Source organism: Bos javanicus, chromosome 26 (genome assembly GCF_032452875.1).
Source record: "Bos javanicus breed banteng chromosome 26, ARS-OSU_banteng_1.0, whole genome shotgun sequence".
In the NCBI taxonomy this organism is placed as follows: domain Eukaryota; kingdom Metazoa; phylum Chordata; class Mammalia; order Artiodactyla; family Bovidae; genus Bos; species Bos javanicus.
The window spans coordinates 8,275,892-8,303,067 of record NC_083893.1 but is presented as its reverse complement, the minus strand read 5'-3'; the positions used below and the strand labels follow the sequence as shown (position 1 = coordinate 8,303,067).

General features: G+C 40.0%; 1 protein-coding gene across 2 annotated transcripts in view; it reads left to right on the top strand.

Moving 5' to 3' along the window:
* Positions 1–27,176, top strand: part of PRKG1 (protein kinase cGMP-dependent 1) — a 1,413,309-nt gene that overhangs the window by 77,588 nt on the left and 1,308,545 nt on the right. The window contains exon 1 of one of the 2 annotated variants that reach the window (XM_061402664.1): positions 13,350–14,953. The exons of the other annotated variant lie outside the window; for it this stretch is intronic. Coding sequence (XP_061258648.1) covers positions 14,643–14,953 — 311 coding nt within the window. The 5' untranslated portion in view covers positions 13,350–14,642. Of the gene's footprint in view, positions 1–13,349; positions 14,954–27,176 lie in introns of those variants that run through there. 2 annotated transcript variants of the gene reach the window in all.

The window sequence follows — 27,176 nt, the reverse complement described above, 5'->3', positions numbered from 1 at the left end:
AATATGAAACACATTTTCTAAAAGATGTAGGTATTAAGAAGGACTACTAAAAACAGGCCAAATACAAATAAAGCAGTTGGCTTTTTGAAGGAGTAGCTAGAACTTGTGAACAAAAGAAGAGAATTTGGGGGGAAACAAAAGGAAAAAAACTGCAGACTTGATGCTATGGATGCTGCCAGTGTTATATAAAAGATCACTGAACCTTGAACACAATATATTATAAGTTTCAAGTAAGAAAGACTCTGAGATTATAGCAATTTAAAGGTGCATTAGAGAGTTGATTGTCAAGTATAATTTGAAAAGGTGGTTGGGTATCAAAAAATAGCATTTCCTAGAAATATTTCAGGATGGCAGGTAGAAAGCACAGTTATCATGAGTCTTAATCAGGCAAATATGTGGTTCAAAGAGTGATGTTTATGTTTTTATTTTTTCTGCAGGAAGAAAGCACATATTTAAACTGAGCCTCTGATCAATTTGATTTATTCCACACAGAAAGAATATGCAGGGCTAAAGTATCCATTTTCTGAAAAATTAACGTATCATATTTTTCATGTTGCCTTTTGCTACCATGTTATAGAGACATCCATTACCTGTATTCACTTCTAAGTTGCAAATTTCTAAATTGATATACACACACACCATCTATCCTGTACACATCTATATACAGCTGTGTACGCATACACACACATATACACACACACACACACATACATACACACATATTCCAGGCTAATTTTGGTCACAATATTTTAGTTTCAAAGTTTTCACCAAAGTGAATTTTTTTGAGTGGTTAGACCCACATTTGAACTTCCTAGGGGCAACAGATATCACAAATATTTTCATGAAGAACATGGAAAATCAGTGCTCTTTAGAATCCAGACAATCACATGACTTGCAGATTTCCTGATTGAGACCTGGGAATTTAGTGTAGCTGCCCCTCATGGGTAATTGTAGTGAAGTTGCTGAGGCTCACGATACATATATTTCTGAGTGACACACTGGTTAGAGGTACAAACTCTGAAACCCATATTACATTGCATCCAAGTTCACTTAGCTCAGTTTGTTGGTTGGATCTCTTGGTGGAGAAAGGGACATTTTTTCTGTTTATTGATGGTGGTGTGTTGTAAATACTAAATAAATGTTTGCTGAATTCATTTAGTCCTCCCTTTGTTCATTCAATGCGGTTAGCAAATGTGCAGGAAGGGCCTACTTGTTCTAGGTCTTGGTGAACAAGATAGAGTTCCCTGCTTTCTTGCAGTTTACAGTCTAATGGATCAGATAACTATTAACAAGTATCCTTGCAAATAATATATAATTATAAATCATGAAAGTGCTTTTTTAAGGGAAAATCTCATAGAGATGATTCAGAAAGATTATCAGAAGTGGTATATGAGAAAAGAGCTAAAGAATGCGGTCGCTGAATTACTGACTCAAGAGGTGAGAAAGGTGGTGACCGAGAAGCGATGGGATTAGTATCTTACGATGGTGAAGGAGGTTGGAGAAGGATTTTCCAGGCAGAAAAGGAATGACAAGTGGAAAAGTTCTAAAATGTTAAGCTGAAATTGCTTGGTGCCTGGAGATTTATAAGAAGCAAAATACAATATGTTCAGTTCAGTTGCTCAGTCATGTCCAACTCTTTGCGACCCCAATGGCCTGCAGCATGCCAGGCTTCCCTGTCCTTCACTGATTCTTGGAGCTTGTTCAAACTCATGTCCATCGAGTTGGTGATGCCATCCAACCATATCATCCTCTGTCGTCCCCTTCTCTTCCTGCCTTCAATCTTCCCTAGCGTCAGGGTTTTTTCCTAGAGTCAGTTAGTCGCATCAGGTGGCCGAAATACTGAACCTTTAGCTTCAGCATCAGTCCTTCCAATGAGTATTCAGGACTGATTTCCTTTAGGATGGACTGGTTTAATCTCCTTGCAGTCCAAGGGACTCTCAAGAGTCTTCTTCAACACCACAATTCAAAAGCATCAATTCTTGGGCACTCAGCTTTCTTTACATTCTAACTCTCACATGCATATATGACTACTGGAAAAACCATAGCTTTGACTAGATGGACATTTATTGGCAAAGTAATATCTCTGCTTTTTAATATACTGTCTAGGTTTGTCATAGCTTTTCTTCCAAGGAGCAAGCATCTTTTAATAATATGTGTGTAATTAATTATTATTCAGTTGCACTCCTGATTGCAGCCCTATTATCATTTTCTCTTGAGCATTTTCCCAACCTGAGCAATAGTCCTACGGCCCAGCCTGATTTATAGAAAGGACATGTGCTTATGGGTCAAATGGCAGTTAGTCCTTCGTGTGAGCACCATACTTGTGTTCATGTCGTGTGTTCATGGTTTTCTGCATGTCACTGGCTGTGGTCACAGGCTGGGTAAATTGTGGTTTTAACGGGGAGATACCGGCAGTTGGTAGTACTGTTGTTGGGACCAGAAAGAACTGTTCATGCTTGTCCCTGATACTGCTATGTAGGTAAATTCCAATAAGGAATTCCACAAATGGGGTAGGTGCTTGTTCGCTCAGTCGTGCCTGACTCTTTGCGACCTCATGGACTGTAGCCTACCAGGATCCTCTGTCCCTGGGATTCTTCAGGCAAGGATACTGGAGTGGGTTGCCATTTCCTTCTCCAGGGGATCTTCCCAACCCAGGGATCGAACCCGGGTCTCCTGCACTGCAGGCAGATTCTTTACCGACTGAGCTACAAGGGAAGCCCACATAAATTATCTAATGTACTTTTAGACACTAAATACTCAAGTTCAACACTTAAAGTATTACAACAGAGAAAGTCTAGGTGTTTAAATCAACTTTCTGTATTTATATTTATTCTGGAGATTAATAGAACATAGGGAAATAGTAAAAGTTCTGAGAAATAATGTAGACAGAAATCTGTTTTATTGAACTTTTTCAGTGTCTCCAAAACAAAACCTTTTTGGCCTTGGCACCCTTTTTTGTTAAACTTATCACCATTTAAGGAACTAGTATTCTTTAGTTCACATTTTGGAGGAATACTGGGCTCTAGTATATGGTCTCATGGTTGAGGGCTTTCAGAATTATTGGCTTGCTAGCAAAGCTGTCCATTGACCCCTGAGTTTAGCTTTTGTACCAGCTGTTACTGTATTATTTTTCTTGGTTATTTGTGTTTTCTTCATCACTTCTTCCAATTTCTCACAATTGACTATTCCCTGATTCCAGAATATGAAAATTATGTAATGTGTTAATACATTGCTTTATAGACGTATTGGTTATTTAAACATGTATACTTAGAATGTTAAAGTATGAAATCATTTTTTGAAAATAAAAATGTAATGCAAATTTTACATGCTGTGTATTTCAATGTATTTTAAAATAACATCTTTACTGTCCTTTTTTTCTTTGCAAAATTTTTGTACAGTACTCCAGTGTGTGCGTGCGTACCAAGTCGCTTCAGTTGTGTCTGACTCTTTGTAACCCTATGGACTGTAGCCTGCCAGGCTCCTCTGTCCATGGGATTCTCCAGGCAAGAATACTGGAGTGGGTTGCCATGCCCTCCTCCAGGGCCTTCCTGACCCAGGGATCAAACCCGTGTCTCTTATGTCTCCTGCATTGGCAAGCAGGTTATTTACCACTAGGGCCACCAGGGAAGCCCAGGGTACTCCCAGTAGAACATATTGCATGAATAGAATCACATTTGGGCATATTCTAAAGTTGAATGGTCAAAATGTCATTAAATGACATTAAAATCGTCAAACGGTCTCAGACCAATTATGTAATTTGAGGGACTCAAAGTGAGTGTCACTCTTTGAATTCTGAGAGTTCATAGTTTAGGTATTACCTTTTAACTTAAAAACAATAATGTATTTTGTTAATTTGTTTTTATTTTTGGGTGCGCTGGGTATTCCTTGCTGTGTGTGGGCTTTCTCTAGCTACAGCTAGCAGGGGCCGCCCTTCCTTGTAGGGAGGTGCTGAGTGGGCTTTCCTTTGTGGTGTCTTCTCTTGTGAGCACGGGCTCTAGGACTTGCGGGCTTCAGTAGCTGTAGCCCTGGGGCTCAGGACTTGGGATGTGCGGCTCTAGAGTGCAGGTGCAATAGCCGTGGCACGTGGCCTTGGCTGCCCTTTGGCATGTGGGTTCTTCTTGAACCAGGGATCGAGCTCATGTCCCCTGCATTGGCAGTCAGATTCTTCACTTCTGGACCACCAGGGAAGTCCTTGGTGTTACCTTTTAATTTCTATGAGTTGGAGACAAATTTTCTCTTTCTTGGTGATGATGTGTTTCCTATTTTACATACTTTTAAAACCTGGTAATATGAAGACACTTGAGCTGTGTATCTGGAAAGAGAAAAAGAGAGATGGTTTACTGTATTTCCACATGTAGATCTTTGTCAAATAAGATAGGTGCAAAAAAGTACATCCACCTGATGTGACTTGACTTTGACATAAGTGAGAGTTGATTAGGAAGAGTGTAGTGGTGTGGTTTAATTTTCATACTTGTGAGGCATGTGAACACACACACACACTCCTTCATGTAATATAGATGCCCAAGTAGCAACAAAAGCTCTATATGGTTTGAATATACAGAGAGGCACACTAGAAGTAATTAGACATTTAAAGGCATTTTAATATATTTTGTTCTCTGCAGCAAATTAAAGTGTTCTTAATTGACTTTAACGGTTATTAATTACTAAGAGATAAGAGGATTTTCATGTGAACTGAATCAGGCTTCTATGTACAGTATAAATAAAATGTCAAGAGAATGCATAAAATAACTTTCAGAACAGTATGCTGAGAATTAGGAGATTTGGGTTTGAAACTCTGCCTCATTTAACTTTCTTGCCCTTTAAATTTCCTGAAATTTGAAATTAGGATGTTGAAATACATAGTCTCTCTGGTATATTTTCACTCAAAATTCTGAGATATCTATTATTCATAAAGAAGAAGACTTTTGCTTCTTCTTTTAGAAGGTGAGGAGGGGTGGGGTATCAAAGCATGGCAGATATTGTCATCAGTCCTTTGGTTTTTTGTATTTTGGGAGTGCCCGTGAGAGGGGCATAAAGTAACTAAGTTACCTAATGGGCCATGTGTGGAGATGCTGTTGCGATAGGTGACGGGGCTCTGTGATTGCTCATGGCTCTTTGTTGATCCTGATAGAGTGCTGGACCAGGGGGCACTGCGAAGTGGAAACAGGCAATTCTCATCAAGGTCTCTATGTTCCTAACGGCAGGAATAACTTTAATGTTCCATAAATAAGTGTTTTGACATTACCACGTCATCTTTCCACTTAAAATTAGTATTTAATATAGATGCTTTTCTAAGAAAGATTGATGATTAGAATTTTGACTCTCTTTTATTCTATGGAAAACTTAGATGAATTTTTCATGATAACTCCTTAAATTTGATCTTTGAGTAAAAACATTCTTACATATTGCAGTAACTCGAGACAGACTCTGATTTTTCTGTCTAATACCAACCAAAGTGTAAAGGTTCCTATTTTATATTTATTTATGTGGGGCATTAAAACCATATGATACTTAACATAGTGCTGTTGTGGCAAACTTATTTATTGTATATAGGTGTTTGCACATTTGTCTGTTTAACTCTGAGCAACTAATTTTTAAAGTATTCTTACCTACCAGGTTAAATATCTGCACTTTGAAAAGTGAATTAAAAAAAATCTAACCTGAACAAGTTAGAAATTATTAAATGTTTTCTAGAAATACTCTTGTTTTTCAGTTGATAACTCATGTTTGACTCTTTGCAAATTTGGAAAACTCAGCAATGGCCACGGGACTGGAAAAGGTCAGTTTTCATTCCAATCCCAAAGAAAGGCAATGCCAAAGAATGCTCAAACTACTGTACAATTGTACTCATCTCACATGCTAGTAAAGTAATACTCAAAATTCTCCAAGCCAGGCTTCAACAATATGTGAACCATGAACTTCCAGATGTTCAAACTGGTTTTAGAAAAGGCAGAGGAACCAGAGATCAAATTGGCAACATCTACTGGATCATCGAAAAAGCAAGAGAGTTCCAGAAAAAAACATCTATTTCTGCTTTATTGACTATGCCAAAGCCTTTGACTCTGTGGATCAGTGTAAACTGTGGAAAATTCTGAAAGAGATGAGAATACTAGACCACCTGACCTGCCTCTTGAGAAATTTGTAAGCAGGTCAGGAAGCAGCAGTTAGAACTGGACATGGAACAACAGACTGGTTCCAAATAGGAAAAGGAGTACGTCAAGTCTGTATACTGTCACCCTGCATATTTAACTTATATGCAGAGTACATCATGAGAAATGCTGGACTGGATGAAGCACAGCTGGAATCAAGCTTGCTGGGAGAAATATCAATAACCTCAGATATACAGATGACAGCACCCTTATGGCTAAAGCCAAGAAGAACTAAAGAGCCTCTTGATGAAAATGAAAGAGGAGAGTGAAAAAGTTGGCTTAAAGCTCAACATTCAGAAAACGAAGATCATGGCATCCGGTCCCATCACTTCATGGCAAATAGATGGGGAAACAATGGAAACAGTGACAGACTTTATATTTTTGGGCTCCAAAATCACTGCAGATGGTGACTGCAGCCATGAAATTAAAAGACGCTTGCTCCTTGGAAGAAAAGTTATAACCAACCTAGACAGCATATTAAAAGCAGAGACATTACTTTGCCAACAAAAGTCCATCTAGTCAAGGCTATGGTTTTTACAGTAGTCATGTATGGATGTGAGAGTTAGACTATAAAGAAAGATGAGCGCTGAAAAATTGATGCTTTTGAACTGTGGTGTTGGAGAAGACTCTTGAGAGTACCTTGGCCTGCAGAGAGATCCAACCAGTCCATCCTAAAAGAAATCAATCCTGAATATTCATTGGAAGGACTGATGTTGAAGCTGAAACTCCAATACTTTGGCCACCTGATGCAAAGACCTGACTCATTTGAAAAGGCCCTGATGCTGGGAAAGATTGAAGGTGGGAGGAGAAGGGGATGACAGAGTATGAGATGGTGGATGACATCACCGACTCAATGGACATGAGTTTGAGTAAGCTCCTGGTGTTGGTGATGGACAGGGAGGCCTGATGTGCTGCAGTCCATGGGGTCACAAAGAGTTGGACACGACTGAGCGACTGAACTGAACTGAAGTGAACCCCATAGACTACAGCATGCTAGGCTTCCCTGTCCTTCATTGTCTTCCAGAGTTTGCTCAAAATGATGTCCGTTGAATCGGTGATGCCATCTAACCATCTTATCCTCTGCTGCCCTCCTCTCCTTCTGCCTTCAATCTTTCCCAGCATCAGAGTCTTTTTCAATGAGTCAGCTCTTAGTATCAGGTGGCCAAGGTACTGGAGCTTCAGCTTCAGCATCTGTCCTTCCAGTGAATATTCAGGGTTGATTTCCTTTAGGATCAACTGGTTTGATCTCCTTGCAGTCCAAGGGAGTCTCTTCAGCACCACAGTTGAAAAGCATCTAGAAATATACATTGGGCAAAGTGACTGATATTTTAACAGTTGGTTACAAAAACATAGCATACTGTTTGCATCTCATGAACCCCAGCCTAAGGCTCTACCCTTGTTTCAAGGGTAATGCTTTTATAACTATTGTGTACCATATGTTGACCCTAGAATGACATCTATGTTTTTACCAGCCAACTACTTCATTTGCGTATCATTAGAGATGGATTTCTGGACTTCCATCTCATGATAATTATATAAAAATCAAATATCAAGAGTTTCTTTAATTTGAAGCTAGGTTATATTTACTTTTCCACTAAGTTCACAACTGTGAAGATTTCTATACGTTTCTCGACTATGTCTTTTTTGCCTATAGCTTCCCCTCTCCTCCAAATCTCTGACATTCTCAGTTGTATTTTGCCATTTTTCTCTTGCTCAGTTCATTCAAGTTATTTACTGATAGAAAGCCAATTCACTGAAGCTTGTACTCTATTATCTTTCTTACATCTTCAGTACTTGCCCAAATTACTAATTTTAAGAAGTTCTCTAGAATTAAAGTGTTTTTTTTGTTTGTTTGTTTTTTTGCTTTTACTTTAAATTTGGATTACAGAACAAGTGGGAGGGAAATGGCCAAGTTATATCAGTGGTTAAATGCCATTTAAAATAAAAGGAACAATAAAAAAATCATTGAGTCAGAGCTGTTCTCCTATAAGCCACGTGCTGTCAAATAATGTTTTAAATACAAAATTACCTTTGCAAATATTTTTGAATACTTTGTGGGAAATGCTGATCATTGAGTTAGGAAATGATGTACATTTAATCTGCCAGAAAAATCACTACTGAAATGGAGCTGATAAACTGTAATTTATTAATCAGATACAGGGATGTTGCCTAGTCATGTGTATTTTCACTGGACTTAAATTTAGTAAACTATTTTGTGAATAAAGCCTTTTAAATTCCATTTTACACATTAAAAACTTTTCCATTTATGAAGAAAACCACAGAAAACAGAATACTTTTCTTCTTAAAAAACTTTTATTTCTTCTGGTCTTTGGAGATGATCAGCTGAGTAAAGAGTAGAAAGAAATATTCTTGGTAAAGAGTACATGGATTTCCATGCACATTAGTTTAGGCTGAGGTCCAGTAATAACTTAGCATCATCTTATGCAGTGGAATATAAGAATTCATTTCAACTAATATTAAGTATGACACTAATTCGGTATTAAACTCTAAGCACATTAGCAAGTATGGTACAAGGCACTATGATTTTCCATGTCTCTGCAGTAAGTTTTTCATCATTAATGTTTTATGTTTTTTTTTTCCCTTTTCCATGCACAACTTATCATTTGTGATACTGTGATTTAAGAACAGCCCTGCCATTAGAATTTTTATTTATATTCATTTAAATATGTATTCCTGATGACCAAATCTAGTCACCAAACACAATAATCATAATCAGATAATCCTATGAGTTAGTCAAATAGCAGGAACTTGAATTGTTATGCTTAGTCTCTAAGAATCCAATCTGTCTAAATTCTAGATTTTTATAAGAGCAAACCAAAAAGAAAGCCTTGAATCATTGTCTGACTTATCAAAGTAATTAAAATTCTATTGTCTGACTCATCTCCCCTTTACAGTCCAAAGACAATTCCTGTGGTGTATTATTATGCATTGAAATTGGATGATTGCTTTCCTAAAACATATTCACAGAAGGAAATGTGTAAGTGGGTTTGTATTGTGCTTAAAATAATGGGTATTATTATTACAGATCTTCCTTGGTTTTACTTTTCTATCAGTAACTTTGAATACAAAATATGAAAATATTTGTAAAATAGAGAGGCTTTGCAATCCTGAATTATAGAGGATGATCACCTTCCTGGTTTGCCCAGGACCAAGGTGTAACTAGGACTTTAGTGTAAAAAGTAGGACAGTCCCAACCAATTTTAATATTAAAACAAGGGCAATCCCAGGTAAATGGGTACAAGTTGGTGACCATAAACCCAAGATGAAATGAGGCTGAAATAAAGACAGTTTGGGGAAAAGGAACGTTTAAAAAATATTTTTCCTACTGTTTTACAATTTTCCAAATTTCTTCTCTTCCCACGTCCCTAACTCCAAAGTCAGGCCAGTTAATGTTAATTAATATCTTATCACTCTGGTTCCAGAAGAAGGCATTACCAACCCTTGGAAGTCCTGCAGAACTCAGTGAAGGGCAGTGGGTAGGGGACTGAGCTCTGCACCAAATGGTCTGGATTTGATACTAGGTGAGTGATGAGATGGTTAGATAGCATCACTGACTATGAATTTGAGCAAACTCCAGGAGATAATGGAGGAAAGAGGAGCATGGTGTGCTATAGTTCATGGGGTAGCAGAGTCGGAAAGCGTAGAGAATGAACAACAACACAAAGTGAGTGGTTCTCTGCCTTGCTTTTCTCAAGTATAAAAGGAAATGATGTCCAACTCGTGAGGTTACATGAACAGTGCTTGTCATACATTAAGTGTTCCAGGAAGTTAGTTATTTTTATTGTGGTCACGATTAAGATGAACATTGTAGAGCAAGCTAGTGTGTTTACCACTCTTAGTTACCTTAATATCTAGATTCTTCTGTAAGGGGCTGCTTACATGACCTATAAAGCTTAGTTATGTTTTTTTGTTTGTTTTTGGTTTTGTTTTTGCTGTTCAAGACACGTACATGAAATGACAGAAGGAAATTTCGATTTTCGGACTTTTGCAGGAAACGTTTAGTTCAGTTTAGTTGCTCAGCTGATACTTTGCGACCCCATGGACTGAAGCACGCCAGGCCTCCATGTCCATAGCACCAGTGGAATGGGCAGCTGGATGACAAAATTATCACAGTTATTTTGAGACTAAATATGTTTTTAGTGTAGAATAATACATTCAAAAGAATATTTTTTTAATGGCCAGTATTACGAAAAAGCTGAATTACTGAAGGTCTCATTAAGTGATTCTGAGATCCCATTAAGTAAGGTGTGGTATTAGTTATTCTCAATCATGAGGGTTGGATGCAGAATTGAAGAGCATTAATATGCCATAGGTGGATCTGGCTACTGGAATTTTGCTTCTGTTAGAGCTATAACAAAGAGAGACTGCTGAAAAGTCACTATGGAATTCCAGTATATGAATTAAGTTCCTTCAAAATGGCATTGTTCTATGCTTTAGCATCTAACATTAAGACCTCATCCCAGCTAGGCAGTGGGAAAGCTGAATATATGAAGCTTCATTCTACCCCAAATTTGTGGTAGCCACTTCCAAATAGCAGAAAGTAGACTTGTGTGTGATCTGTGATATTATAACTTAGCCAATTAAGTTTATTATAAGACATATAGTACATATATCTGTTGAAATGAAACCATAAGACCTAGATTTTTTATGTAAAATTTATTTCCAGCATTTACCAAATGCAATGCAAAAGATGTTTAAGAAAATATTAGAATCACTCAAAAGGTAGAGATAGAAAACCAAGGTCCCTCAAACAGTCAAGGACATCACTGTAATACTTAAAATATTTATTTTTACTTTTAAAATAGAAAAGCCTAGAATTCAGGGTTTTCATATATAAAGTATTTAAAGATAATTTTCTTACTCCTTGGAAGGAAAGTTATGACCAACCTAGACAGCATGTTGAAAAGCAGAGACATTACTTTGTCAACAAAGGTCCGTCTAATCAAGGCTCTGGTTTTTCCAGTGGTCATGTATGGATGTGAGAGTTGGACTATAAAGAAAGCTGAGCGCAGAAGAATTGATGCTTTTGAACTGTGGTGTTGGAGAAGACTCTTGAGAGTCCCTTGGACTGCAGGGAGATCCAACCAGTCCATCCTAAAGGAGATCAGTCCTGGGTGTTCATTGGAAGGACTGATGTTGAAGCTGAAACTCCAATACTTTAGCCACCTGATGCAAAGAGCTGACTCATTTGAAAAGACCCTGATGCTGGGAAAGATTGAGGGCAGGAGGAGAAGGGGATGACAGAGGATGAGATGGTTGGATGGCATCACCGACTCAATGGACATGGGTTTGGGTAGACTCCAGGAGTTGGTGATGGACAGGGGGGCCTGGCGGTTCATGGGGTTGCAAAGAGTCAGACACGACTGAGTGAACTGTACTGAACTGAACTGAAGGATAATTTTATTTTTTTCATTATATGCAGTAATGCAGCCAAATATAGTCTTATAACTTGAACATCTTTTAACTTACAATTTGTAAGTCAAATTGTAATAGTCACATCTTCTCAGATGTTTAATTTCTTTGCATTTATTACAACAGATTTCTGATTCTCACTATGGGATTCATCAAGGAATACATTTTGTATCACAAGAATCCCATTTAAAATGAAAATGTAACATCCTCTAGTGGTACATAGATTATGGTAGATTAAATAGTGAAAAATATTTACATTAACAGTGGAAGAAATTTCATTTTTGTAAAAAAAAAACCCTGATTTTTTTCCTGGTTTAAATGCAATTTTTTATGTTTTGGGGAAAATGCTTTAGTTTCTTTTATCCTTTTTATGTGTAGACAAGCTTTCTACAAATGAAGAAGAATCTTCTTTCTTTGTGCTGCTCAAAGACATTAAGTAACCCCATTTAAGCCTCAAATGAACCTTACAGCATAACCTTGCTTAGCAGTTGTCTAATAATGTCCCCTATACAATGTTCCTGATATATTTTTAGACATTAAACTCTTGGGCTCCTAGACCCCTATAATAGATCTATAGGAAAGGAGTCTCATTAAGTTTTTGACATTTTCCCATGGAATTAAAGAATTCCCATAGGTTAAATAAGATAAGAATTTGGCCTTTTGCCTGGGAGAAGGAAAATGTCATGGAAGCTCTTTTAGAAAAGACTCAGCTATACAAAGCCAGAGCACTTCTGCTTGGTTTAGTTTTCATTAAAACAACAATAATTCAGAACTACTATTTGCTGCTCTCAGTATTTGTAAGTTATCCATGTTTGTTTGGGGGAAATCATTCACCTTGTACGATGCATTCTGAAATAAATGCACTTCTGAAAACATCCACATTGGAAAGCAGAACAATTTTGTCATATCATGTGTAGTGAGAGAATTAAATCCTAATCTGGGTAGAATGTTTAGGATTGTGTATCCTTTTTCATTTACACCTTAATTACAGACAAAATTAAATACACTTTAAATCAAAAAGCTTATTAAAGTGACACTAGCTAGCTGGTTCTGTTTTCTTTCCTCCTTTTTTTTCTCATTCGCCTCCCCATTTTCCTTTCTGCTCCTCTTAGAACAGGTTGTGTATTCAAAAGCAAAAAGTAAGCACTTTTTTTGAGACTGATATATATCCTTGTCTAAATTTAGATTCCAGTGAATAGTTCTGGATTGCAATTCAGAATCTTAATCTATCTTCTGTCTACTTTGTTTTATTTAGTGTTAAGGAATAGCCAAGTAGAACATCGAAGATTATAACATTGAGTTCTCAAGAATAGTAGTTAAAGGACTGCTAATAAAGATGCTAAAAATTTAAATGACTAGGTGAAGATTTAGGTAAATATGAGGAATTTAAGTGTTATGGAAGATTCTAAACATGATAGAAGAATTACCCTTGGACAGAAAGGATGCTATCTAAATTGTCATCATTTTAGGAAATACGGAGCAGGCAGGGATGGGGGCGGTGGGGGTGGGGCGGTACAGTGTACAGTATACCCCGACTCGTCTAGGGTCCCCCCTTTCCTTTAAGATTTTATCTCTTCTTCAAAGTTTGTGTCTTGCCATTCAAGGGGAAGGCTAGCGCCCTAACAGTTTGGTTATCAAGAAAGTAATATCATGTATGAAACGAGTTGCCAGTCCAGGTTCGATGCACGATACTGGATGCTTGGGGCTGGTGCACTGGGACGACCCAGAGGGATGGTATGGGGAGGGAAAAGGGAGGAGGGTTAAGGATGGGGTGCACATGTATACCTGTGGCGGATTCATTTCGATGTTTGGCAAAACTAATACAATATTGTAAAGTTTAAAAATAAAATAAAATTAAACTTAAAAAAAAAAAAAAGAAAGTAATTTTAAAGGTATGGTTCAATTTCAGAGTGAACTTTTTGGAATACCGCAGTGATTTTGACCTGCCCGCCTCCCGCCCCTGACACCCCTCTACAAATTCAGCAAGTGGAAGGAGGAAGGCCCTTGCATAAACTATTCCGCAAACACTGGTTAAGTGGGACGGACAGTGGGGAAGCTGAGCAGCCTTCTAGGGCTCCGTCCCATCCCGTTCTGGCCTTTGCCCTAAAAAGAGTTCATGAATCCGAGTTTAGAAGGAGTGGAAAGGGGACTCATTCGAAGCAGCTGGAAACGCTGGCGCGGGTTGGGGTGGGATCAAAAGCTCCCCCTCTCCCCCAAAGGCACCCGGGTGTGCGTGGAAACCCCTCCCCTGCACGGACTCGCTCCCCTCTCCGGAGAGGCAAGTTTGTTTTCAAGCGTTACCACCTGTGTGAGGCGCTCCCCGTGAGGAAGGCGGCGAGGCAGACGCGAGAGCTCAGCCACAGGCTGGGGATCCTTTCTCCGCGAGGCTGGCAGTCCAGACACCTCCAGAACTCAGAGCGCTGACGATGCAGAGTCCGCTCTGCCCTCGCTCGTCGCCGGGATTGTAGTCCCCACGTCCTCCAGCCCGGTAGGCTCCCGGGCGGCAGACGCCTCCCCAGTTTGCTCGGGGTCCCTCCGGTCCTCTCCCGCCCGCCTCCCCGCCCCCGAAGTAGTGCTCCCGCCTCGCTCCGCCCGCGCATCCCCTGGCGCGCCGAGAGGTTTATCAGGCTCCCCACACTCTCCGCCGGCTTCCTTCGGCGCCCGGCGCGAGTGACCCGGGCAGACCCGCCGCGGCCTCGGAGTCCCCCACCCCACCCCCACCTTACGAGTCCCTCTCCCGTTGCTCGGCCACCGCGCTCGCGTCTCTCTTCCCCGGCGCCCGCCACGGTTCAGGTGGAAGCCTGGCCCGACCTGCCGTTTGGCTTATCCCTGCTCTCAGCCTCCCAGTCAGCCCGGAGAAGTGGAATCTGCACTGAAACTCTCGGTGGCTGGAGCCGGCAGACTGGGCATGCTCAGAAGCCAAGCCTGGCTTTGGTCTCAAGTCGGAAGCTTTCGCACTCGGGAGGCAGCAGCGACTTTGGGGAAAGTTGATCGGAGAGGGGAGGAAGCCCCAAGACGCGGAGCAGCGGCAGGAAGGAGCCCCCGGCAGCCCGGAGGAGCATGGGCACCCTGCGGGATTTACAGTACGCGCTCCAGGAGAAGATCGAGGAGCTGAGGCAGCGGGATGCTCTCATCGACGAGCTGGAGCTGGAGTTGGATCAGAAGGACGAACTGATCCAGAAGCTGCAGAACGAGCTGGACAAGTACCGCTCGGTGATCCGGCCGGCCACCCAGCAGGCGCAGAAGCAGAGCGCGAGCACCTTGCAAGGCGAGCCGCGCACCAAGCGGCAGGCGATCTCCGCTGAGCCCACCGCCTTTGACATCCAGGATCTCAGCCATGTGACCCTGCCCTTCTACCCCAAGAGTCCACAGTAAGCAGGGGTTACGCTCCGGGTCCGTGTGGCACCCGGTCGGTGGGGAGCTGCGGGTCTCTGTATTGTCTGTCGGCTCCCGCCCCTCCCGCTTGCCTTGTTGATCCTCACCCTCAGAAATGTTTCATTTTAACCCGCACTTCTTGCGGGGCTGTGCACGTTTCTCAGACCAGACTCACTCACTACGTTGCCTCCCTGTCTTTGTTAGATGTCAAGCTATTTAAAAAAAAAAAAAAATATATATATATATATACGTTCATATAGGCCATCTACTGTACGTAGAGTTTGAATGCGCCCCAGATGTGTGACAGGTTGTGTATGTATGGGTGAGAGAATTGAAAGCCTCATCTCCCAAATGCCCTGGCAAACCTGCCCAACCGGAAAATCCTAACTGCAGGCTCCTCAGACTTGAAATGCGTCTGCTATCACCCTGACTTTCTATGCTTTTGTGGCTCTCCCGGATTTCTCTACATGCTAGCAGTTCTCGCTGGTACTCTTCAAACCTGATGTTCTGGCATCATTAAAGTGTCAAAAATAAGCAGATACACATATAAAAGGAAAGAGTTTTTGATTTCCAGAATTGGATGACATTTACAATCCACAAATGGAAACCTAGTCTGTTGATTTTTTAAAAATATTTTTGTCATAACATTTGAGGGAGAATATTGCTTATTTTCCTTAAGGACTTTATATAATGTTGCTAACGGGGTGCCTCTGTCTCCCCCGGAGGGTGACATGTTTCCGGGGTCAGAGGAAGAGAAGTCCACTTACCTTTACTGACATCGTGGTCACATTATTTGCCTCACTCCTGGCTTCTGATGCAACCACTCTGGTATTGTCCTAGCATTATAAACAACTGTGTAGTTCTGATGTCAGTGGGCTGCACAGCCTGGGTGGGAAAGTTGAATGGAACTCGTTACACACCACTCCACTTGGAGTTCTGATAGATAGTAAAGTGGCAGGAACATGACGTTAATGCAGAGTAAGCACCCAGATGAATGGTATTTTAAGTTACTAATGACAGAATCGATAAACCAAGGGGTTTGTTACTCTATTCCAAACTACATCACACTGGCTGGATGACACATGTTACATAATAATACAGGGTCCCTGGGAGCCTTTCGCTTAATAAACACAAAGATTTAATATAAGGAGAAAGAGTATTAGACTGTTCCCATTTGTATTTATTGGATGGGGGGGCGCAGATTGTGAGTATATACTAATTATAGTTTTGAAAACTTAGACTTGTTCCTCTCCTTGTTGGTTGCCATAGAGCATTCGCTGTTTCCTTATGCAGATTTAGCTTAAGGAGGAATTGGTATTCTGTGTGTGGGGAGAAAAGACAATAAAGATACACATTTCTGAGATTCTAACCTCACAAGGTTGCCCTAATAGTTGAGTGGATTTGGATCTGCTTTAGAAACCTGAATGATCTGAATCCACTTCAGATGTCTCCGGTAAGTTAATTTGCAGAGCTGACATGCTTGCCTGTTTCAGCTAACGAGGTACATGGCCATCTCTCCAGGGCCAAGTTTTGCATAATGAAAAATATAACTCAAAGACAGTTCTCTGCGTCTTTCAGCACTCCATAGGATCTCATTTTAGTATCGGCAGGACTTTGGAGTAACTCAGAGCAAACTCTCCTTTCTTAAAAAGACCATTTTAATCAGTTTTATTTGAAGCATGATCAAGCCAGCTGATAACTCCAATGAAAACAATTTATCAAACAAGATCTAAAAGAATCTAAGCAGTGTAGTCTGAGCTGTATAATGTGGTAAAATTTTAGAAATCTCTTAGTGCATGACATACAGAACAACCAGATTTTTTTTTTTTTAAAGTCCATGGTGGAAAATGAAATTAGCGTGGCAAATAATTCACAACATCCAGTTATGATCAACATTTTATCAGTTGAACCACACTGTGCGTTTGCATTCTGATCTTTATTTAATAACTTGTACTTTTAGGAAGTCAGCTATTAAGGTATCACCATGAGGGGTTTGGGGATTCTGAAGGATTTATATTGAAGAAAACCATAGAATGAATGTCTTCCAAACTTAAATAATTTTGGAAAAACATCTGTTCTTTTTTCACACTTACATAAAGAAAACTAGAATAAAATTGGCTTACGTGGTAGAGTGTACCTTTGGTAAGAGGAGAAGCATGTTGTCTGCAAAATGATTACACTTAGGTCATTTGAATGATCATACAAGGTAGTTCCGTGAAGAATTAGGAAAACTTAACCAAAGTGCAGGAGGCTTGTTTGAATTTCTGTTTATTTCACTATAAACAATTTGATTATACCAACTTACTGGCAACAAGTGTTTATATCTTTATATTTTATTTTTAGTACAGCCTAAATTTGGTCATCTTTTTAAAACTTGCAGATTTTTGAGAGTTTGAGTTAAAATGAAATCATCAAAATAGCCCAGAATTGATTGTAAATTCATGCTCATGTAGTTTTCTATTCCCTTTCTACTGGATGTAGGTAACTGTCCAGAGAATGTCCTCAGTTATCTGATGTATGCGTATATGTATATTTACTTTTTGCTTACTGGGGTTGCCTTCTAAGGATTAGAATCTTTAAAAAACTTCTCTGTGTTTTTTTTTTTTTAAGTAATCATTTGAAAAATAGTGTAACATGTAAATTAACTTATGAACTTAAATCATCTTAACAGTTTTGGTTTGGAGTTTTCCCTGTATGCTGGGAATTGGAGGGAAGGCTGTGTGGGATTCCAGCTCAGAGCCAGGCACTCCTGTGGCACCTGTGAGCGCCTGTGAGGGCTGGTATTTTTGTTTGACTCTTTTACACATGTGTAGAAATAGCCCAAAAACCCTTTTTCTGTTGTGAGTGTGATGAGCCAAAGAACTGATTAGCAAGTTGGAATCTATACTCCACTGCTCCTAAATAACTACTGAGAAGGTAAAACTATCAGACTGTATGTTTTGGATTGAATTAGGTAAATAAATCCTTAAAGATGAAAACTGTATAAAATATTCATTTTTTTGACCAGATAGCCTGTTGATTATGCAGACAGTGTAGTTCTCATGGATTTTTAAAGTAATTTTATTTCATGCTAGTTTATTCCTGAAAATTGACTCTGTGGTAGGTTAGAACATTCAGTCACTGGTATGCTGATCTCTAAACCCTTTACCTATGGTAAATATTCTCAAGTCCTTTCCATTCTGCTGTCATGAGAGTTGAGTTCCTGTCAGAAGTTGTTAGTGTCTCTGTATTTTTGTTAAGCTGTTAGCCCAGAGGTAACTGAATTTCAAAGGATGATGACATGTTTTGTTTTGTAACATTACACGCTTGACTGTGAAGTACTTTGGAGAGCTGAGGATAAAAAGAAGTATATTCTTCTTATTTTTAGGGAGGCATTAATTTTAACACAATCTTATCTGATTATTTTTTAAGCCTTGACATAGAGAAATAGAATCTTCCTAAAGGCTCTCTGTTAAATTGTGTAGGAAGGTGGGAAAATTCTAGGATTTTAGTGTAATCATAGATGGCATAATATTGAAGCATAATTAGCATCAGAGGTAACAATTACATTTCAGATACGTCCAGTAGGTCAGTTCAGCACTTTTGTGGAATGCGCCGTGTGCAAGTTAGTGTCAGGCATTCAGATGACCACGTGCAAGTTATTGTCAGGCATTTGGACGTGAGATGTGTGAGTCCTATCACCAAGGAGTTAACCAGGGCTTAACAATACTGCACAAGTGAATATTCTAGAAATAGAGTAAGGCAAGTCCCATAGGAGATCCCTAAGACAGTTGGTAAAACATAATAGAGCCCATTTAATTTTAGGGTATCAGAAACTCTTGTGGAAGTCGAGGTGTCTGAGTATTTGATTGATGGCATGATTTAGGTGAGTGGTGATGGGGTGAGAGTGGTGGGGTTAGGGTGGGGAGGGCCATCAACAAAGGGACAAGACAACGAAGGAAAGCAGAGCGTGCATCTGGGGAATCACAGCACCTAGTGCCCATACCAGAACACCAAGCTTCGGCCAGAGAGGATCAAGATGAGCAGCTGAGAGGGCTTTCTGCTTGTTTTTAGAATAATTGAGGGGGGTATGTGTGTGTGCGTGCACACACACTTACACTGAGGACTAATTGTTACCCATTAGTAAAGCTCTGAATCTCAGAATGTCATTCCAGTCCAGCATCTCCCACCTGCATGGTTCTGATAATGAAAACTATCCTGACTAGGTAATAATATTTAATTTAACCAAGCAGCAGATGATTAACTCTCTTAAAGAAGCTGAGTTCCGCTCTTAAAGAAAACAAGTTCCACTTTCCACTCACTTCTAAATGTTCCCACTGGAAATAATCTCGTTTTATGCCACAGACTGGCATGGTGGATTCTTCACACACCCCAGCAAACAGAACTTAGGTGGGACTTGAACCTCAAGTTGATTTTGTAAATTCATCTTCCTTATTCTTGTTGGGGAGTTCAATTCCAACTTAACGTTATTCTAAAAGACTATTCAATTTAAGTTTGATTGTTAATTTGACATTATACTCTATGCAATAAAGTTAAAGTTGTAGCAGCCTTTTTAAAAATAAGACCAGGCTGCTAAAACCCTATTAGGATATTTTGAAGCACAGTTTGTGCCCCTAAAATGGGGCTTATAATGAAAATACCAACAAGCCCTTCAATAGAGTAGCTCTAGAAACTGCCTGAGAATATAAATGACCAACTTCCTTGCTCTCCTGGGCCACATTTCCAAGCTTCCACTACTTTTATTTCACTAAAGAGTTGGGTTTGGATTCTTAATGGGAAAGCATAGAAGAAGGCAGATGATGTCTCTATTGTTGCTGTTTGCAGGTTATAAGGCATATGGACGCATTTTTTTTTTTTTTTTTCCCTGTCTGCCTAGCAATGGAGGGTCTCCATAGTATCCTAGCAACCAGATTCAAACACCAGACTGCTGCTCTTTCTCCCATTTTTGCCATAGGTGCTGCTGCCTATCCCAGAGAACTGGGCCCGATGCTAGCACTCAGACCCTCCGACTTGAATGTTCCACGCTCTGAGAACACAAGACAATATGATAAATAAGAGCATGCTGAAAGCAGCATTTACCCGTATGCGCAACAGCTTATTATGCAATCACATCTGTGGCATTTTGAATCCTAATCTGAACTGTTGAGCTGGCGCTGTTTGCCACCCCTTCCCTGACAGTCCCTCTCTTATTTCCACACACCCAGCCTTCTGACACCAGTTCCCCTTCCTTCTCACCATCTTCTATAATGACTGCATTCCTCGGCACCTCCTTCAAATGTGTTTTCTGGTAAGTTAAGTATGTGGAGCCTGTTTGAACTCCGAGTATATTTTGTTTCTAAGAGCAGAGGGATGTTCTCCCTCCAAAACTGTCATGTAAATATAAACAAGAGCACAGAATCTGTAGCTGCACAAAACAGATGTTGAGCGAAAGGTGGGACTAATAGTGTACTCTCAAAGTGTCTTGCTTCTGAATGGACTTTTTAATCATAGTTATTAATAGGAAAGAAGCAGGAGGGAGTGGGAAGAAGAGATGTGTGTCAGGAGGACAAGGAAGGGCAAAACAGGATGACTTCTGTGAAAGCTATGGCATGTTTGCAAAGTTGAAAAGGATCAGTGGGCTTTGTGGGCAAGTGAATAGGCAATGAGACTGGAACAGAATTTACAGGTAAGAGAGAACTTTGTGTATGAAAACACCCAAATTGGAATGTACCAATGGCTGGCTTCCTTTGGGAGTTGAAACCATACTGGAATTTTGGTTAAAAAGCCATTAACATGTTTCCCTTTAGACCAATGCTTGTTTTGAATACCTTGTATCGTCCCTTTGAAACATCCCTTAGTCTAATACCAGGGCGGGCTTGGTGGTCTTTGTGCAGACCACCATGCAGAAGAAGAAAGTGGAGGATAAGTCAGTGCATCACTGTTTCTGAAAAAATAGGTCAGAATGGTACTGCCCATCACGATCGCGATGGCTGACATTTATCGAGCCCTTACTCTGTGTCAGACCACTGCTGCCTGTGCTTTACATAGCTTGTCTTTTTTTAAATCAAATAACCTGGTGAGGAACACTCCAGGTTATCCCGTTTTATAACAGTGAGGGACAAGACGCTGAAATTCAGAGAAGCTAAGTAACTTGCTCAAAGCCACACACTTTGTAAAAGGCTGAATTGGAATTTGAACTTGAGAGCCCTTCTCATTAGCCTCTAGGTTCTTCTGCTTCCCAAAGGGGTGGGAGGATTAGGCAATTTCATGATCCTAATAGATACCATAAAGGCTGTTCTGTGGGGAGTATCTGCTCACCAGTAATTAAATAGGAAGCAGAGTGGCTTGGCGAAAAGTGGAAAAAAAAAGACAGGACCAAAACAAAGTTTGTTGCCCAAACTTTACTGCTACACATTAGAATCATCTGAGGAGCTTTAAAAAAAAACCCAAACCCATTAAAATCAGAATGTCTGGAGGTGGAAGCCAACCATCAGTGTTTTTTAAAGATTTCTCAGATAGTTCCAGTGAGCAGCAGGATGTGGGAAACAGTCTGATGAGAAGACAACAGGTGTCTGTGTGTGTGTGTGTGTGTGTGTGTGTGTGTATGTATGTATGTATGAGAGAGAGAGAGTGAGAGGGGAAGGGTGAGAGGGTGAGAGGGGAAGGGGGGAGGGAGACAAATATTAAAGCAATAGGATAAACTTTCCACTTAAAGAGTTGAATGTGTCTATTGGCTAAAACCTTTAACTACTACGGACTTGGAAAAGCAGCAGGGTTTTTGTTTTTTTCCAAATTGTAGGTGTATACTATTTAGTTAATGTCTGTTGTTTATTCTCTCAAAGAAATAATCATTACCTTACCTAGTTCATTGGTTCATAACCCTAGGCTTCATGTTAGAATCACCTAGGGAGTTAATTTTTTTTTTTCCTGGGCTGCCACCTCCAGGGATTCTGATTTAATTGCCCCTTGGTGGACTGGAGGTGGAGGTATATTGTTTGCACTCCCAAGGCGACTCTGAAATGCAGCCAGGATCGAGAACCTCCTTGGTGGCTCATTCCGTGTTAGCTCCTACAGGTTCCTGGAATTGCCATCCCCTGGGAAAGACTTTTCTTGGTTCCTTTTTTTTAATCCTTTTTACCACCCCTAATCCCCTGCTTGCATTGGAGCCAGGCAGATCCAGTTTCCCACTTTCCGTAGCAGCCACACTTGTCATTTTCACCATGATCTCTGGGGTGACCTGCACGGCTCTGGGGCACAAAAAGTGGCAGCAGCTCCCTTCCGTGGGTAAGTATGCTTCCTTCTTTCTTGCCAGCCATGAGTCCTGGCCACGATTCAAATATGACACCTTAGGATCAGCCGTCCGCCCGTTTGTTTTCCACTCTCACCAAGGGGAGCTGCCTGGTGAGCCAATGAGATTGTTTCCTGGTATCCCAGAGGCTTCCATGAAATGTTCTGTGCTTCAGGGTGAAACAATTACGAGCCCCTCTTTGGGAGAGACGCACAGGCCTTGTAGTGCCTCTCCTTCTGGTATGTGATGTCTCTGTAGCCAGCTACAGTTTTTTTTTTTCCTCCTACAGTTATTTTATCCTTTTAAGGCAAACAGCCTGAGCTCAGGCTGAGGAGTACTTTCCAGGGAGGCTTCAGAGAAAGCAGAGCTAGTACATCAAGCTCTCAGCCCCCTTTCCAGACGTTCTGGTCTGAGTGGTGAACAGGGCTGGGCACTGCTGGCAGACGAGAGGACCGATGTGACACTTGTAGCAGGAGAATCTCGGTGTGTCCCTCAGAAAAGCTCCAGAAAGAGCTAGGGATTCCTATGCCTTGTGGTCACAACCTCATTGCTGCTCCCATTGCCAAGTTTTGGGTCTCTCTCTAGCCCTTTCCCCTTATATTGTTAAAAAACAAAACAAAACAAAATACAAAGTCTTTAAGATTTTCCTAATTTTCTCTGATAGGAGCCTATTTACATGTGCAATTGAATCATTATCTTCTCAGGTAAGGATCAATCAGTATAGTACTTTATATAAATGATGAAAACAGCTAATATAATTACTAATACTTTTTTGGTAAAAAAAATAATCTCTTTCGAATGGGAGTCAGTGAGAAGCTTTCCTGTTTCTTTCTCCCTCCTTCTAAAACATGAAAATGTATCCAGCTGGCAGTGTAACAGCAGAGTAGATGTCATAAGGCTGCACAGAGGGTTGGGGACATTAATTACATAGGGAAGGTAATCATAAGGAAAGTAAACGCTTTCATTATGATCCAGTTTCTTGTCATGCGTTTGATGATTGGACCTAAATGGGAAGGACAAGAGGAATTAGCAACAATAAAGGAAACACGAACTAAAGCATGTGTTCACCTGTGTAGCTTAGCAGTTAGAAGCAGAAAGAGGGTCAGCATTGATGGTAGGACCCTGGGAAAGGGTCTGTGTCTTAGAATTGTTGTAATCCAAGATACTAAAGGATGGGGAATTGTATAGAAAAAGAATCAGTGACAATTTAGTGTCAATATATGCTACTTCCACCTGCATCTACAATTTTAAAAAAATGTTAATTACCTTTGGCTGTCTAAAGATCATAAGTGCTAATTGAACTTCACCAGAAATCCTTTATGACAGGTACAATTTCATTGCCTTCCATATAGAGGTGAAGTAACTTAGGCCCTGCAAATGTATATGTTAATAGTTCAAATTATTAATATGTCTCAAAAGCAGATCTCTTAATGCTATGGACCTTCTAATGTCCAGTTATATTTTCTTAAGACCATATCTGCTCTTTATGAGTAGTATTGTATTTCTTTGAACTTGAAAAAATTATAGTATCAGCAGTCAGCTTAATTTGGTTAATTGTATTCCATGTCAGTGATGACAAATACACTTTAGTTAAACACAGTAGTTTTGCTGTTTTCTAAAACAATTGTATTACAGGGCTATCAAGCTTTCACCAGATTTAGGCCAAGGAATAATGAGATAATGCGAGGGAAAAGCATCTCCTTTCTGTATATACTGTAGATCATCCTAATGGCCCAACTCTATCCATAAAGTATGGTGTTGACAGTGCTTCCAAGTCTGGACTGGGAGGAAAGAAAAAAAGAGTTGTCGTGACAAGCAAGAAAAATGGGAATTTTAAATTTTGCCCCTCTGGAGTTATTGCTACTGATGGACTGCAGGGTGGATTGACCATTCTTTTTGGTGTTTATCAGTAGCTGGTGAGCATGCTGTACAAGCCAGCATAGCTCTCACTTACATCTTCTTAAGATGGGCTCTGCCTAAATCACTGGTGACTGAATAACACATTTTGTGTTACGATGAGGGAGAAAAGATGGCCTCATATTTGACTTGTATGGTTTTGACAGGGTGTCACCATACCCTTTACAGAGGAATATTAAACATCTAAAAATGACAAGTACTATTTTGCTAAGCCTGTAGTGGCAACTCATGCCACTGGAAGGAGAGGAAAGAAAAGCTGGAGAGGAATAAACCCTAGAGTCCACTGCCTGCACTGTGGAGCTCTGTGTAAATCATGGTCTTTGTTCTTCCTAACTGCAGCAAGTAGAAGGGGAAAAAGTGGAAGCAGTGACGGATTTTCTTTTCTTGGACTCCAAAATCACTGAGGATGGTGACTGCAGTCATGAAATTAAAAGACACTTGCTCATTGGAAGGAAAACTGTGAAAAACCTAGACAGCATATTAAAAAACAGAGACATCACTTTGCCAACAGAAGTCCGTGTAGTCAAAGCTATGATTTCCCCAGTAGTCATGTATGGACGTGAGACTTGGACCATGAAGACTGAGCCCTGAAGAACTGATTCTTTCAAATTGCGATGCTGGAGAAGACTCTTGAGATTCTCTAGGGCTGCAGGGATATCAAACTAGTCAATCTTAAAGGAAATAAACCCTGAATATTCACTGGAAGAACTGATGCTGAAGCTCCAATACTTTGGCCATCTTATGCAAAGAGCTGACTCATTAGAAAAGACCCTGAAATTGAAAGCAAAAGGGGAAGGGAGATACAGAGGATGAAATGGTTAGATAGCACCATTGACTCAATGGACATGAGTTTGAGCAAACTCTGGGAGATAGTGGAGGACAGAGGAGCCTGGCATGCTGCAGTCCATGGGGTCGCAAAGAGCTGGACACAACTTAGTGACTGAACAACAATAACACATATTTAGCAACTATCTGAGGATACCAAAGGTGAGAAAAGGAAGTCCAGAGACACTCAGCAAAGTAAGAGTCATTTTTTGGTTGGAAGATCTGTTCAGTGAATCACTTTTTTATTTTGAGAACTTTTACATTTCTGAGTTTTTAGAAGAAAATCCTTTTTCTCCCACAGCATTTGGTACAGTGCAAAATGAAAGAATTGCTCAAAGTTTCTAGTCATTCACTTAATACTTTATAAAAAATAATATTCAACTCCATTATCCATTTGTATGAACAGTGTTTCTTGTAGATCCGAAAGCTTTAGAATATTTTGAAAGGGACTCTGCTCTGACTGTTTCTTTGTAGTGGTAGCCTTCATCAGGGGCTAGTCATTTTCTTCAAAATCTGACTTCAGACTTTTTGTTGTTCTTCATAAAAGAAAAATACAACATGAAAAATTGTAATCTGCCTGACTGCCTTCTTGATGTTTTAGTATTATTTAGTATGGAGATATACACTCACTCACTGAAAGAAAAAAAGAAACAAGAACTAAATGACTTCTTGTTCATGAAGCATTGAATAGCATAGAATTAAATGATTATTACTTTGAAATAGTCCTCATGAAAAGGAATGGCAAAGAAATACAATAAGAAGCCCACTGTGAATGAAACATTTTTTATTAGCTTCTTGCCACCTCTTTGCATACTTCATGAATTTATCTGGCCTTTGCCTTTTGTATGCTTTGCTTAAGGCATTAAGATGTCTTTTTCCCCTTCTTTTTGTGTTTGGGTGGGAAACAGCTAGTCTGTTTTCTTTAAAGAGGTTTTTGTTTTTTTGAAAGAGAACTACTGTTTGTGGCATTTGAAATAATATTGAGTAGGTACAGAAAAGTTCTGGGAATGGAGAAGTTAGATGCTTTGAAGCATTATATATGTATGAGTGTTTACATGTTTATGGATTATTACAAGAAATTATTTCAGAGAATTCTGATATTTAAACAGAATCCTGTTATTTCCACCTAAAGTTAGAGTCCATCTGTAGTATGGTTATTTTAAGCAATCCAGAGTTACCCTTCTATTACCTCAAAAATGAAGAGATAAAAAGAACTGATATTAAAGAAAACGTTGGTAAAGAGCTCGCAGCAGAAAGTGCAGAGAGGTAAACCAAGTGAAGCACGTGACCAGAACCTTCATACTAAAGTGTGAAACAGAACACTGCTCATCAGAGAAGGCTGTCTTTCTCGGTTGGCCCTTTCTTATCTTTCTCTTTTGGTACCACCGCTCAAGTCCTGTGCCCTGTAAATCATTTATCATCACAGCAGTGCTCCGTCTTCTGGATTCCTAAGGGTTACTGTCAGTGTGATAGATGGAAAAGATCTCAAGTAGACATTATTTGTCTTGGCAAGAGTGGCTTTTTCTACTAGATGAACTTAGAGGTCATTAAATAACACCGAGGTGAACCCTTGCCAGTGCGTTTTTAAATCATGATAGATTTCCCCCTTTTCTTCGTGACTGCCATCACCATATTTCTTTTTGTAATTCAGTCTGTTGCTTCATCATGATTAAGGGGGAACTTCTTTTGTTCAAGCGAGGCTCATTCTTTATCTTTTCTTCTTTTCTTTCCCCCCTAGACATAGGGAACAATTGCTCTCATCTTTACTGAAATCCTTTATAAAATGAAGGTAATAATTGTCACTTTTAAGCCTTGTCTTTACCGGTCAATTAGTGTTGCTACTGCTAATTATTACTAAAATATTTGCCTGACTGTAGACTACATAAGCTTTCTCATTTAATTCTCACAGTAATTTGACAAAGTAGGTACCCTTCATCCCATTTCTTCAGATAGAGAAAGTGAGGCACAGAGAGATTAACCCACTTGCTCAAAATAAAATTGTAGGTTGAGACAGGCGAAAGCACGTGTATGTGACCCCAGAGTCCATGCATGTTCTCCGTGTGCCATGCTGTCTCGATTGTCCCAGCAACTCATTTTTTTTAAGGATATGTCCTATTTCAATTCTCTTTTATGATTGTGTTCCTTTTTGTGGTGGTGGTGGTGGTGGTGGTTTAGTCACTAAAGTTGTGTCTGATTCTTGTGACCCCATG